Here is a 15,704-nt window from a genome sequence, read left to right as displayed (position 1 = left end):
CTTTCAAAATTTTAAGATGGCTCTCTATGGAAAAGTAAGTAAACTTCACCATTAAATGACATGTTGTAGTAATGTCTTCATTTCATACATTGTTTCAACAAGTGCTTCATTTCATGAAGACATAAACACAGTTACAGTTGTTAAAATGTTTTAATTGCAAAATATTTCAGTAACTCCCTTGGAGAACCGTTTAACATCACCTTGTTATTCTCCAGATCTTGACACCTTTTAAAATTTTAGTCTAAATTATCCTGTATCTGTTAACTGTGTACTGATTTTTAACAGGAACTTAGAAGGGATATGAAGATCAAAGCAGCCAATGGGAAGGAAATGACGGCCCTGAAGGTTTTTACAGAGGCTTTGAGATTTCTGAAGGACGACGCATTAAAAACCATTAATTCCAGTGCAGCAGGTATGGTACTCTTGGCCTCTGATTTCACCTGGGTCCTGACCGTTCCTGCCATCTGGGATCTTTCAGCTAAACAGTTCATGAGAGAAGCTGCAATGGAGGTGACAGCAGGTTTTTAGAGCTTTATTTTTCCTCACAAACATTCAGATGTTAGATTACTTTCTTTCCCACTTTAGGCAGGTATTGTGGAAGAGGAATCTGAGGAAAAACTGGTGATGGCACTGGAACCAGAAGCTGCTTCAATCTGGTGTAAGAAGCTTCCATCAGATGGATTCATCGCAGAAAAACACAACGGCACTTCTTTGGATCAACGTCAAGGATCTCAGTACATTGTTGTTGACTGTGGAGGTACTTTGCATAATTCTGATCCAGTTTGACATGGTAGAACAAACTCAAGAAAATAATTAATTCATCATCATACCCTTCAGAATGTATGACCTGAAGAATCAAGGTGTGAAAATAGTCTTTAATTCTTTCTTTTTCAGGAGGAACCATTGACATCACTGTTCATGAAGTCCTGGAAGGAGGAGCCTTAAAGGAGCTGCACAAACCCTCTGGAAACGATCTGGGAGGACAAACTGTGGACAGGAAGTTTAAAGAGTTCCTTAGAGAAATATTCACTGATGGAGTCTGGGATGAATATGAAGAAAATTATCCCAGTGAGATTCAGAGAATGATGTATGATTTTACCCGTCTCAAACAGTCAGGTGAAGATGTTCAGATCCCGTGTCCATTTAAACTGGGACATGTAGCCCAGAAAAAGAAAGACTTAGAGACGTTCTTTGAGTCTGTGAAAGGTGCGTCCTGGAACGAGGGATCAATAAACATTTCCAAAGAAAAAATGAGATATTTCTTTGAGGAGAGTCTGATGGGCATCACCAGGAATCTTAGGGAAATCCTTGATAAAAATTACAGAATTGAGTACGTTTTGTTAGTTGGGGGTTTATCTCAAAGCCAGATTCTGCGTCAGTACATTATTGATCAGTTTAGTGATACCTGTAAGATTCTGTGTCCTTTCAGAGCTCAGGAAGCAATCATGAGAGGAGCTGTTGAGTTTGGAAGAAAACCGTCCTGGGTTGCATCTCGAAAAAGCCCCTACACATACGCTGTGGCCATCTCTGAGCCCTTTGATGAGATCAAACATAAGCCAGAAAAGAAATTCATGATTGGTGAGGAGAAATGGTGCTGTGATAGGTTCATGACATTGGTGCGTGTAAATGAAGATGTCCGGTGGGATGAGATTAGAGAACTCATCCTTTGTCCGGTAGAGGAAGATCAGACATGCATGAAGATGAGATTTTATCGCACAGAAAGGATCTTTCCTAAGTATGTTGATGACTTGGGAGTTGAGGAAGCTGGTTCATTTGATGTTCCAATGCCTAACATTAGTGGAGGTAGAGAGCGCCAGGTGAAGTTAAAAATCAGGTTCGGCTCCACAGAGATAACAGCTACAGCCACAGACACGACTTCTGGTTCAAAAGGGTTAATCAAGTTTGACTTTATTAGGACAGATGATCCAAGGTGTGTTGAGCCTTATTTATATTACTCTCCAGATGGAAAAACACTACCAGAATGAGATTAATGTAGAAGAATCAGAGTAATCAGTTTTTGTTTAACTGTGCTGCTGAATTTTTTTGTCCTTATTTTCTTAGTATGAAACTTTGTTGTCAATATCAAATGGTTAAAATATCAACTTTTGCTTAAAGACTTTTAAAGTCCTTGAATTTCTTAAACAAGTTTATCATGATCTGCAACCTGTAAATGAAGAAACTTTGCAGACCTTCGTAAGAATGATCAAAAATCAACCTTAATCACACATAACATGAACCATGTCTTTAGCAATTGGGGATTCACATGAAGAAACAGAAAATTGAGTTTAAATCAGTTAATTGATGTTTTATTCTATGTTTTCAATATGTTTTAGGTGATAAGTGTGTTGATGTTATTTAAAGCAGCAGTTCTACCTTTGAAAATGAAGTTTTTTGCAGTTTGTGCTTTTTATTTTCTTGTACCTCAGTTATATTGCAGTACATTACATAGGGATGTTTGGGCTACAAAATAAAGAAAACATTAAATCAATGTAAATATTTGATGTGCATGATTTTGGTGATGACATCAAAATGTGACATTTGCTCAATTGTTGACTGTATTATGTTTATAACTTTGTATTTTATATTTTATGATGTAAATCTGCCTTTCTGCTGAAATGTTATATGCAAATAAACTTGATTGATTGATTTCTCCCTTGACAAGTACTTACTGAAGTTAATGTCAATACACAGTGTCTCAAACAACCACACCTGTTTAGCTTAAATATATTATCTTGATCTGAATGTGTTGTGGCTACTCTTCATCATACTAAGGTCCAAAAAACATAAATGCCAGAACAGTCTCTCAAGAGGAGCTTTTCGACTCACTCAAAATAAAAAGCATTCGCGGAGAGTTTTCTGGTTTCACAAGAATGTTTTTATTACTCATAAAAATAACAGAAATATTCTTCGAGTTGACGTCATACAAAAATTTAAACATGTTAATTTCCTACCACAAAATTATTTTACACCTCACTCCTTCACCAAACAGTCAGATCAACCACAACAGCTGCTTTTGCTTCTTAATCACAGCAGGGGGCTCATTGATGAGGAGGAGGGATTAAGCTAAATAAATAAATAACAGATCTAGAGGGAACTACACAGTTCATTACCCTGTGATGTCACAACTTCTCACTCATGTCTTTGTTTTGTCTGAATGTTGCTATGTGCATATAAAGTGTATTTTCCTCTTTTTATTTTATTTCATTACCTTTTAGAAACTGTGGGGTATTCACTATTAACCCATAAAAGGAATTAGAACAAGTACTCACTATTTAGACCAATACTATAATTTTTAAATTATTCTAGTTTAGTAGTATTTTTAGAAATTGTGGAGTACTCACTATTAAGACTAATATTATACTTCTAAATTATTATGCAGAGACTCCTATTCTTGCTACTGAGAAAAGGAATTAGAACAAACTTAGAATACAGAAAATATTCTTCCAGAACAGGAACATTTAGTTTTTATTTTTATTTAGAAATTGTGGAGTACTCACTACTTTTGCAAATTTATAAACATACTTAGAAAGTCCAGAGGATACTTACTTATACTTTAGCAACCCAAGTACTCCAAAATTTAGAATCCAGAAAAACTACCTAAGAAACTCAGAACAGGAGCTGTTAAGGTAGTCAATAATAAATAAATATCTAGCTGATATACTTTAGATCAGTTATTAGATTTTTTTCTTCTTTTGCTCTTTCCTTCATTTTTATTTTGTTTGTATTTCTTTTTCATTTATATAAAGTACTTTTTATTGCCTTGTTGCTGAAAAGGTGCTTCATCAATAAAATTACCTGACCATTAGAACATGCTTATCCTTGTAGGGCTGCCAGGTTGCTGGTGCCCATCACCAGCAGTCATTGGGCAGGAGGCTGGGTCACCCTGGACAACCAGAGTAACACAGATACAGCCAGGAAAAATAACCACACACACTCACATCTAATGAGAATTAACTAAAAGTTCATTTGTTTTGCACCATTATGCAGCCTTATTGTTTTTCCAATGGTTAAATGAAAATGTCTGGAATGAGGTAATAGATCAGAAAATTAGCTGGAAGGTAATTATTTTCTCAGTGTGGCCTGAAAAAGAAAGCAGAGTGAATGAATCATCACATCAAAAGGTATGACTGACACTCACACTGCATTTTCATTTTCTTATGTTTTATCTCCCAGCAACATTTTTTGTTCTTTGTCATAGAGCCCCAACACTAAATCAAAACAATGATTGTGTGTATTATTATGGCAAAGCTTTCTGGTAAATTCTAATTTTAAACACATAAGATGATAAATATGTTTTTTAAGTGTTGGTCATGGTGGCAATATGTTGGAGCAGCTGTCAGATTAGTTCTGATTTGTTCTTTTTGTGAACTTATGTTCATAATTTTGTTTTTGGTTGGGACTCTACATCATCTGTTTTTAGATTCTGTGCAACTGGAAAGACTTGTGCTCTTATCTTTATGGTGGATTAGCAGTGCTAGCTAACAACTTCTGGTGTTGTCCAGGACATGATACTGTGAAATACGGCTCTCAACTTCCTGGATGTTGAGCTCTTAGCATGTCATGACAGACCTGAGAGTCTTCAGTCAGAGGCCCCTTCAGGTTTGTTGCAAGAGTGACTGCTACTGCAGAGCCTTCCTGCTCACAAGTGTCTTTGAAGATACTTGCATGATTTGAGTTACAACAATATATAATTTCTTCGTGGGATTAATAAAGTATGTCTTAATTTGAATTGAATAAAGTTGTGGATTTGTTTTCTTAATGAAAACAAATCATTATATTCTAAAGCCAAGGTTCATGAGCTGATATCTCCAGCCAACACAGAGAAAAAACAAAGATCAAGTCATGTTTCTCCCTCAGAGCTCAAAAGATTATTTTTCTGTTAATGTTGTGCCTATACTTGACAATGGCAGTGAGTGTTTTATTAAATACGCATACATAACATGTTACATGTGTTCTTTAATCAGTTGTTTGCGCTCTTTGATTCTGGTGTATCTGAATCAAAGACTGTGTGCTTCAAGATTCATCACTGGTCGTAGTAAATTCATCTTTTTGAAATGAACACAGAAGCTGGCATGCCTCCCCTGAATGTATAACAACATTCCCTCTGCATGACTCTGGTGTTCAAGGCTATTATTGGACTGTTTAAAATGTATTTATGCACTTTCCTCCAGAAAACCAGGGACCTTTAAGCCTTATCCTCTAATGACATCCGGCATCTCTACATTCCTCATGTGCCAACAGAAACTGTTGCAAAAGCTTTCAGTTCCTCTGCTCCTTCTGCTTGGAATGACTTTTACGCTGAACCAGTCAGTGAACATTTCCACTTCATTTTAAAAAACAAACCAACAACAGATGTCCTTACAACTATACCTGCGTTTTAAACCTTTAATATCTCTGCTTTTAAAATTTAGATCGTCACTGTAGGAACTACTGCATATTATTGGCAAATTGTTTGAACTTTATATATTTTGAATTTCTCTTAGCCAGGTCATCCTTCTGATAGAGGTCTGAAGGATTTTATCTGTTTAGCAAAGGTTTAATAATAAAACAAAGAAAATAAGGAATATTTTTATTCCTTAAAATAAGATCATATGGACTTAATTATTTTCTCAATTCAGCTCTAAAAATAGCAACTTTTGAAAAATTGCTACAATCTGTTCTCTACCAAAAATATCTGAAGATTATATATTATTTTTTTTCTACTACTATATTATTCTTTGCTAAAGTGGACTACTGCTGTGAACTGAGTTAGTCAGCCAGACTTCATCAGCTGTTCACACGACACCTCATCTAATTCAGTTCCCTGGGGAGGTGTCTCATCTCTCCCCCTGCTGAGCAGAAAATGTATAGCACAATTATCCCATCAGGATATGAGGCATTAAAGAACTGACTGGGGATTGTGACATGAGTCACTTGTTGTTGAAACAGGTCTAGTTGGTCTGAGTAGCTCTAAGAAACCACAGAGTCAGTGAGTGGCAGTCAGAAAGTGTCTGTTTTTTGTTTTCTGAGTGTAGCTCTTTCTGTTGTCAACAGGAATAAAAGTCAATATGCCTAAAAGGAATAAAGGTAAATCTAAGAAGCCCACATCGAGGTAAGAGGAAACAAACTTCAGTTTATGAAAATCAGACTTAGAAATGAGGAATGTTAAACTGGGAACCAAAGCTATGTATTAATGAAATGCTGGAGAAAATTTTGATTCTCATCGAATGTAAAATCAGGAAACGTCTACAGAACATCTGCCTGCTCAAAGGAGTAGTTGCACCAACAGGCTCCTCTCCTGTTGCTGCAGAATGGAGCGATCTAAGAAATCTTTTGTTCCCTCTGCTATAAGATATAACACCTCAATCTGAACATGTGCACTTTCATTTTATTTAGTACCATCAATGATAACTTTCTTCAGTCTTTTATGAGCCTTTTTAATCCTCTATGTAGCCAAGTATAAATGTGTATAATAATGCTAATAATATATTTTTGGTCAGTCTTTACACAAATATTACAAATATGTTACACAGAACATATTCTGTGTAATATGTTCACAGAATATATCACACATTGTACAAGATGTACTCCATTGTACATCTTGTAAGTTATAATGGCCAACGTACGTATTTATTCTGAATACACTAGAAATATTTGGTTTAAGATGCAACAGTGACCTCTATGGCTTCAGTTTTCTCATGTCAGTGTAACAACGGCATAAACACTGGAAAGCATGTACTAACATTTATAGTTTACTGCTTGACCTCATTTAAATGCAGCAAAGAAAACTAAACAGGATGAATAAATTACAATTTTATATTTTATGTCAGTGCCTTAAAGAATATCTTGATGGAATCTAGTAATAAACTCTGCAGTTAACTTAGTTTATACACTCAATAGCCACAAATTTTCTAAGATGTTTATAGTCAGGTATAGGAACAATCCGGATAACAAAATACATTTAGGGTATTTATAAAAATTGGCATCAAAAATGTGTTAATTAAATTATCAATAAAATCATAAATCTTTGGTTTAATCGGGGCACCAATTCCAGTGTCTGCGGAATCATAAGTCAAACTCAGACTCTCAGAAAGGAAGGAATTCAGGCCACAGGCAGAAGAAACTCTGCACACAACAAGGAAAGATCACTGAAGCTCTTATTTGTCATAAAACTTAGCTCAATCAATGTTTCTGGAAAACCTCAAGCTAGAAAAAGGAAACATGGTTTTAGACCTTGTGGATATGCATTTATTAATAAAACAACAAAGAAATAAAGGGGCAGAAGGAGCAGCAGGGAGAAGGAGAAGGAAAGGAATGATTGAAGGAGAAAGGAGCCAATGAATTCCAGCAGCGTTGAATTTAATTTTTCCGATACCAAACAATCTGTAAAACATAGCAGACTCAAACCAACACAGCAATAACATAAGAATATCACAACATATAACCAACAAAACATTCAGCAAACATATAATAGAAAAGTAATTACTGACAGCCTTATTTTAAACAACTAATTCAGCCCAGATAAAGGAATCATCTCACTCAGACGATTCCTTCCTCGGTTGGGTCAAAGCAATGTCCAAAAACCCAAAAGTTGATGGGAAAGGGGAAAAAAACATTCCTTTTAGGAAACAGATGTTAAGGCTGGCATATCAGCGGAGAGGAGGTTCTAAAAAGAACCTCTGGTACTTTGAGTTAGAAAAAAGAGGAATGTTCCCAGGTGGGGGTAATTTAGAGCATTTCATATTTCAATTTTCAGCTTCGTCTCTAGAAGTCTGCCTGAGACTAAAGTCAATGCAAAATTTTCTACTTCTACTTTCATTCGGTACTACATTTAAAGTCTAATAAAGTTGGTTTGCAGTTGTATTCCACATTTAAAATGGCATATTATTTACCTTTGACACAGTTTCACTCAGATGGATTCATCGTACAAGGAAAGACAGGAAGATGCAGGGTGAGTACTGAAGGTTATCCTGCAATAGTCAGCCCCGCCCACTCCTCACTACTTCACAGGGCTGCCTACTGACCAGTTCTCCGTCTAACAGGTCCGGAAAATCTCTGAGACCTGGGTATTACCCTAAAAGTACTCTACAAGAGATAATCTATTTAAACTGGTGGCGAAAGTGATTCGTCTAGCTCTAACTACCTCCAATCCAGAAGTTATGACCCTTTACAGTTAAGAAACAATCAGCTGAGTAGCCCTCACAGCTGCGTAATTCCAATAACCACTTCTGTTAACGGTAGCCCACTTTCTAAATCATAACTTGCACTTGGAACCGGCTAGATTATGTTTAGTGACTTAGATGTAAGTCCCAGGGTCATTATTTACTCTCACCAAAGGAAATTATGAAGCCTCCTATTTACTGGAATCATGTACATTAGTTTTACCTTAATTAATAGAACTGAACAAAGATTAAATGACTCTATTAATTCCAATGTCCACCAACCTCATTAGAATTTTATAATATAAATTTATTAAGCAAGCTTAAGCAGGGATATGCGACATACAAATCAATAATCAATCTTATATAATTCAAAAACAGTGTAATAAAATTTACATGTACAATCATACTACCCTGTCTCCTTTCCCTAACTTTAAGTCGCACGTTCTGAAATGGAATTTCAATGAGCAGATTCAACTCATACCCAGACGATGGTGGATCTTTTGGCAACAGGAATTTCTAGCATTCTTGGTTGAGGTCTTTGCCTTGTGTGGAAAAATCCTCCTTAGAAAGGAAACAAAGCAGAACGGGTCCGAATCCTTTTGCAAACCCAGTTCCTCATCCTTGAGGGACCTTTGTCCTTCCTCCAAGTCTTGTTGCAGAGTTGAAATTGCTGGGTTGAGACGAGACCGACGATCGAATGAAGAACCGGAGATGGGGCGATGGGACCCAGTCCTTTCTTAGCGGTGTGAAGTCCGAGCTCCCCCGTGGTTCTGAAGTGCGGTCCGTAGCTCGATCTGCTTCCGTAGGTTGTCTCTCCTTCTGCGCCGCCGGACTGGGAACAACTGGTTCCTCTTTGCAGCCCCTTTTTATACAATTCTCCACCATGTATGTGTATGGGAGGGTTTGGTCTACGTGACTTTCTTCACATCTGCTGTGTCTCATGAAAAAGTCCCCACATTTCCCAACCTGTTTTTGCTGACCGTAGTGGAAAGTCCTGTACTTCCCCATTCTCCGTTGCTTCAGCCAAACTCACCGCACCGCCCTGGCCATCTGTTCAGAACTGCTTGAGACATTTCCTGTTTCAGGGCTGTACTGCATTCCTCTCTTTTTCTATAACTCACACATTCAACCTGTTGTTAAACCTGTTTGAATTGATTTCAAATTATCACAAGTTCAAATTATCACAAGTCTGATCCTCAGTTAATAATCAATCACATCTCTTACTTATTATGATTCATCAACCATAATCTTTCCACAGTTAAATCATTACAGAAATCATTACAGATCACATTTCAGACAATGCATTTCAGAAGGTTATTATGTGATTACTTGTATTCATTTTACTATTCATTCATATTCAATTTAATCAGCTTTTAATCAAACTACAAGATTACTTATTTTCTCCCAAGCCATTATGCACCTTTTTCTGCGTGTGCCTGGAAAGATCTCATACCCTTATGCCAGTTTTCTTGACAGTACTATAATAACTGTTACAGAACCAAATCATTGACTAAAATGTAATAAAATAATCATCATAAACTCCTGCAAGACAATTCATGATAAAACCGTTTCTACGGGACGTAATCCAGATTTTGTTTTTCTTATTTTATTACCAATAGAAAACATTAATGAATATTTTCCCACAGACTCATTTTGAAACAAAAGGAAGATGAACTGAGCTCAGTCAAAGTCAGGTAGGGAACATTTAGAATATTTCCTTTTCCAGTTTTCAGCTCTGTCTCTAAAAATCCACCTGACACTAAATTTATTGCACATTTTCTACTTTCCTGCAGGTTGACTGAGATGGAGACATGGTACACAGGGAGGCTTGGTGAGGCAGAGTAAGTATTTCATCTGATGTCTGTAAATCTTATTTTCACTAACAGCTTTATAACACTAAACGGTTCAAAACAGTTCTTCATTAGACTCACTGTAAATCAACAAATGAATTACACATTAATTGATGTTTTGTTTTCATATTGTGGTGTAACCAATGGGAAACAAAAGGATAATGAGCTGAACTCAGTCAAACAGAGGTAGTAAACATAATATGATACAGAAATATGAACATTTATATTTCTGTCTCACTCACATGGTTCCTTTGTTTTCTTTTTGTCTTTAAATATTTCTGTGAACTTCTGATTTCACACAGATTGACTGGAATGGAAAAAATGTAAGTAGATAAGCTCTTTTCACAGGCATAAAATCACAAAGCGCTGTACGATAAACAACATTAAATCATACAACAATAAAACAAGCATAAAAAGCACAGTAAAATCATGACAGAAAAGCCAGGGAAAATAAATGTGTTCTCAGTTTAAAACCTCCACAGAGTCAGCAAACGAATCCAACCCTATTTTCATTATTCTCAGGTTTCTATTGTGGTAATGAATCCTCCTGTGGTCTTAAGAGATGGGGTCATTTAGACCCGCCCTCTGTGCGGTTCTGCAGGGTCGAACTGACCCCATATGTGTTTTTCTGAGCTCTTATTTTTTGTGTAGTTTCCAAAACTAAAATATCTCAACAGAAAAGAAGACCCGTCTCCTGGCTGTGAGATTTGCTGCACCCCTCCTGAGCTTTGGGTAAAAACTGGGGATATAAAATGCACAAAAACAGCAATGAGGACATTGAATTGTTGCCTTTCCTTAAATGCTGAAACACAAAGGAAGAGGAGCATTGACTACAAATTAGTAGGAATAGTAGAACATTATTTATCATGACGCTTCTCTGTGTTCATGGGTTTGTGTTTCAGGATGACCAGCAGACTCACTGTTTCCAGTTGGACTGAGGACAAAACAATGACTGTCCAATCAGCAAACAAAGGAGCTGCTGGGATTGAGACATTGTACAGATTTAAACCTTATGATACAAGGTAACTTATTATGAGGTTTTTCTGTGAGACATACATCTATTGTTTTATGAACTTCCATGAGAGTGTGGATATTATGACAACTGTTTGGTACAATATAAAATATATTTCCAGTTTGACCTCTTGATTAAAGTTGGTGGGTATTTCAGTGATTTCTTTATGTTTTCTGTCAAGTGTTTTATAATTTCATGGCTTCCCACATTTAAAAACTAGGACTTGAAGAGACTTCAGGATTTCACTCAATCTTTTTTATTTTCACCACTGAGTGTGAATCAATGAGGTGAAAAACCTAGCTTTAACATACATTTTAGATGTTTGGTTTAAAGTTAATAATTTATCTTAATGACATATTCCATTTTTTTTTTTTGCGATGCTAGTGGCTCGTATTTTTTGTACAGTAGGCAGACAGGAAGGAGGGTGAGGAGAGGGGAGAAGACATGCGGTAAAGGTCGTCGGGACCGGGAGTCGAACCCGCGACGTCCGCGTCGAGGACTAAGGCCTCCAAACGTGGGGCGTGCTAACCCCCTGCGCCACCACAGCACGCCCCGACCAATTCCATTTTTAACCTTAGACATACATTTCCTTCACAATTTTAATCATGAATTCAAGAATTAAATCATTTAATTCTGTTTGGTTGAATCAAACAAATCCAAGCATTTTAGAATTAGATTTTTTACTTTTAATCAGGACAAAAGTTTTTACATTAAATATCTTAAATATGCATTTAATAGAGCCAAACTGTAAAAACTAGTAGTGCAAACTGTTCCTTCAATAAATTCTGCATTTCTTTTTTTCAAATGCAAAACCAAAGTCAAATTCCAACTGAATCCAATGAACGGCTTACTGGTAGTCCTTGTTAAATCCAAGTCCTTCTCCCATGAAATGCTGCTTTGGAGACTGTCTGCTTTTCTCAGCTCTGTTGCAAAACCAGCCAAATGTTTGGTGGATTCCTTATATCACCTGAGTTCAGGTGCTGCTGATTGGACCAGATTTCTTTCACCTGCTGAGAAGTGCTGCAGCGTGGCACACTAATGTGTGTGTTCATGCAGCCACATCTGAACACACGAGCAGATCTGCACAACATTATCCAAATTTATAGTCATGTTAGTATTTTTTAGAAATAAATTATTGGTGTTTTCCTCTCAACGGCTTTTAAATCTATTATCTGTTTTATAGAGAACTGGTGTTTGGATCTGGTGGTTGGAGAAAGGGTCTGTTCCACTTTAATCCTTCAGCTGTTTAATTCTAAGTTTGCTTCTGAAAGCTACCAATATTTACATGGTAACAATTCATTTTGTTTTTCTATAGTCTCCTAAAATATCTGTCACTTTTTTGTTTTATTAAATGATTGTTACACTGTTCTTGTTTTCATGGTACCTGTTTTTTTTCTTCCTCTACTCAAACCTTATGTGTTTCTTCCAGAGTTGTGCTGCATTTGCAGCTTTGAAATTAAAATGTAAAACTTTCAACAGGTGGGATCAAATGTTTCCAGGCAATTGGACACAAAGTAAACCTTGACTCAACAGTGTCGTGTGGATGTTTGGAGAAGAGCAAATGTACAATTGGTGGGTGGCGTAAAACAAACAGGATGATGAGGACCAGCCAGCTTTAAATAAGACTGGAAACATTGGGTCCAAGTATTCCTAGTTGAGTTCACCCCAAACCCACTTTACCTGATAAACAAAAAGTAATATAATAAGGTAGGCAAAGACTGGAGTAGTCACACCACCAGCTTACACTTTGTAATTGTTTTAGTTTTGTAAAGATTGCAGATTTGTAATGGTACAAATATTTCTATGAAGTGTGTCACAAAACAGTCGTGAAGAAATCAAATGCAGGTAGGCAAATTTAGGAGCAAAACGTTACCTTCTTCATGCTCCAATAAGATTTACATTTAAAATCAAAGTTTGTTTCTATAAGGAAATTAAATGGGCAAATGTAATAGACAACATGTAATAAATTTGCCTGGACCAACTTCACCAAGTTCAAAAATAAGAAGTTCTGAGGTCAGATTAACTTTTTACTCAGCTTTTCTTATGTTTCTTAAAAGTTTAAACATTATCCTCTGATGTTTCTAATTACAGTGTTGCTGAGATTGAGATATTTTACAAACGGAAATTGGATGAAGTGAGGTGTGTATTTGTTTGATGTTAATTTGATATATTTTATTACTTGTATAAACAGTATTTTCATTTGTTGATCACTTTCATAGCTCAGGAATGTTTATTTCAGAAAATATTGTATTTCTGTTCCAATAATCATTTCGCATTATTCATTTTCCAACAGTGCTGCTCTAAAACGAAAAGATAAAGAATTGAAATCCTTTAAAGACAGGTAAAAAAAAATTAAGTTATTGCAGCTAATCATTCAGTTAAATGTTGATTGTTGATTTATTTCATGATATTTTTCCCTAACTCACATCAGCTTATTCCCTCAGTTTGTTTATGGATTAAATTTCATCAGTAAATAATGTTGGATGTTCCTGCTTGACTGTTAAATTTCACATAATTTGCCCTTACAGAATTTTTGCTTATCAGTAAATGTTTATCTTTTAGTGTTTGCAGCCTCTTTCAGTTTTAGTAAAATGACTGAATCTGATTTCTTCTTGAAACAGATTGGCAGCCCAGCTCACTGTTTCAAGAGAAAACACAACATCCTACAAGATGGAAGCATCCCTTAAAGAGCAGCTTCATAAGGCCACGTTAGGTTTCTTTTCTATAATCAAAGGTTTACTGGTGTTTCTCTACATGTTGGTCAATTATTTATTTGACAATTTGTTGCATCGCTGATGCATGCTTTGATTTTTGTCAATGACATTATTTTCTATGTAAAACAAAAAATCCTCTGTGCTTTATTTCTTTCTGCAGAGTTGCTCAGAAACAAAAAGACAGAGAGCTAAAGTCGATTAAAGACAGGTACTGAACCTCCTGACAACTAAAACATGTTTTCCTGGTTATAAACTATTCTCCTAACTAATCACAGAGTGTTTTATTCAGATTGGCATCCATGTCATATTTATTTAAATCTGGAGACACTGAGAGCATGAACAACCCGGCCAGTAAAACCAGACTGACTGAGATGTACGACAACCTGAAACTGCTGCAGTGGCCAAAAGTCAAAGATCAGCTGAAGTCCACAAACATCCAATCAAAGGTTGTTGAAGGTTTGATTCAGGTACAGTAAACTGCTGCCAGGGTTTCAATAAGTAGTTTACTTGCTTTGTTTAATATGTAACATACTTGAACTGAAAATACTCAATAAGATAAAGAACAATGTATTTGTTGAAAAGACTATATTCATTTATGTATATTGACACTTATACTGGTTTTGATTTTGCAAATACAGGTGTTTTCCAGAAACTAAAGTTGCTGTTTGTTTTCAAATCACCTCTGCTTAGCTCCTTGTGGACTTAGAGTGATGTGTTGTCCGTGATCTGTTCATCTGTGATAACAGGCCAAACTAAAATCATGCAAGCTGCAGCTAATGAAGAAAGAAAGGAGTAGTTCCTACATTCCCCTCATTGACTCAAGAACACTTCAACCTGGCCAGACTCTTTGCACGTGTACATTAATTACTTTCTCCCCTGTTCATGGTGCTAGACAAAACTTCAGGGTTGTTTTGACATCCAGTGAATACAGCTTTGCTGAAAATAAGACGATTAACCTAAAACCAAAGTAATCATTTTAATTTATTAGGCTATGATCCAGTCTTAATGTCTTAAATTTAAACTGCAGGAAACCTTTAGGACTGCAGCAGGTGAAGCAAACAAAAGGAACCAGCAGATTGAAGAGGCATTTGGACTCAGTGAATATAGCAGTGGACTGACTGCACAGAAGGTATTGGACTGTAGGACAGCTATCTTCCCTGCAAAAATCTGCTTCTCTCTGGAAGCAGACTTCTGCAGCATCAGTGTGGTTCCTGTGTTCCAGGTTAAAGAGTACAGACAGCTAACAGTTCAGAACCTGCAGATGGCGCTGTTCCACACCAACAAAGAAGAACTTCTGAAGGTACTGTATGTGGGATAGATGTTAGAGAATTTTAACCCAAACAGGATAGAGCTTCATTCAGAGATAAAACTGAACAATAAACAGGTAACACTGAATATTTTCTCTACAGCCTGGTTTCCCTGAACTTGGAGGTCCGTACTCAGAGGAAGTGAAGGAGGATCTGAGACCTCTGATATCTGAATGCTACTGGCTGAGCTGCTTGATGGCTTTAAACAATCCTCCTCTTCAGCCGGACTGGACGAACCTCGTTCCTTCGATGGATCCTTGGGACATTTTCCCTCGAAACATTACATCTGCTTCTGTTATGTAGAGGAAAAGTAGTTTTGCAGCACAACATTATTGGTGTAGTTTGGGTATGCTGGTAATTCCTCTTTTATCTGATTTAATTTCAGTGGTATTAAAAAAATCACAAAGCCGTTCCATGCTTGTTTTCAGTATGCTTCACCAGTTTATCTAGAGCTAATAATAGGGTCAGACAGGGAGGCTGAACACTGTTGAGTAAAGTTTCAACAGTCTAAAGCCACATTTCTGCATGAAAATACTTTGAATTTGTCTGATGTAATGTTATAATCTGGATTGACATAAAAATAAAATTGTGAAAATTGTGTCAGGCGCACGAAAAACATAATATTTGGCATCCCATTTAGCACCTTGTAGGTGCCACTGAGAGGGATGCATGGGCATGAT

At 36.5% G+C, this 15,704-nt stretch overlaps 1 protein-coding gene across 6 annotated transcripts; it reads left to right on the top strand.

The window, feature by feature from the left end:
* The first annotated feature begins 5,952 nt into the window (after positions 1–5,952).
* LOC111609353 lies at positions 5,953–15,622 on the top strand. Of its 6 annotated transcripts, XM_023337430.1 has the most exons (15): positions 5,953–6,091; positions 7,883–7,930; positions 9,788–9,835; positions 9,935–9,982; positions 10,149–10,177; positions 10,294–10,314; positions 10,669–11,013; positions 13,095–13,142; positions 13,297–13,344; positions 13,625–13,711; positions 13,878–13,925; positions 14,007–14,184; positions 14,745–14,846; positions 14,940–15,017; positions 15,127–15,622. In XM_023337430.1, exons 7-15 carry the CDS (start codon positions 10,877–10,879, stop codon positions 15,325–15,327), a joined length of 927 nt encoding a protein of 308 aa, XP_023193198.1. In that variant the 5' UTR covers positions 5,953–6,091; positions 7,883–7,930; positions 9,788–9,835; positions 9,935–9,982; positions 10,149–10,177; positions 10,294–10,314; positions 10,669–10,876; the 3' UTR covers positions 15,328–15,622. The 6 variants fall into 6 exon arrangements, with proteins under 6 accessions (XP_023193198.1, XP_023193196.1, XP_023193195.1 ...); XM_023337428.1 differs by having other exon boundaries at positions 10,294–11,013; XM_023337427.1 differs by having other exon boundaries at positions 10,149–11,013.
* The last annotated feature ends 82 nt before the right edge of the window (positions 15,623–15,704 follow it).

This window comes from Xiphophorus maculatus, chromosome 7, assembly GCF_002775205.1.
Source record: "Xiphophorus maculatus strain JP 163 A chromosome 7, X_maculatus-5.0-male, whole genome shotgun sequence".
Classification (NCBI taxonomy): domain Eukaryota; kingdom Metazoa; phylum Chordata; class Actinopteri; order Cyprinodontiformes; family Poeciliidae; genus Xiphophorus; species Xiphophorus maculatus.
Note: the sequence above shows the minus strand (reverse complement) of the source record. Positions and strands in the feature narration are given on the sequence as shown.

What these genes read in the sequence shown, in the direction of transcription:
- LOC111609353 (XM_023337430.1), top strand. Translation starts at nt 10,877, where the DNA reads ATGGGTTTGTGTTTCAGGATGACCAGCAGACTCACTGTTTCCAGTTGG. An exon ending in TTTAAACCTTATGATACAAG is followed by an intron (nt 11,014 to 13,094) that starts GTAACTTATTAT and finishes TTCTAATTACAG; the next exon opens with TGTTGCTGAGATTGAGATAT. An exon ending in TTGTTGAAGGTTTGATTCAG is followed by an intron (nt 14,185 to 14,744) that starts GTACAGTAAACT and finishes TTTAAACTGCAG; the next exon opens with GAAACCTTTAGGACTGCAGC.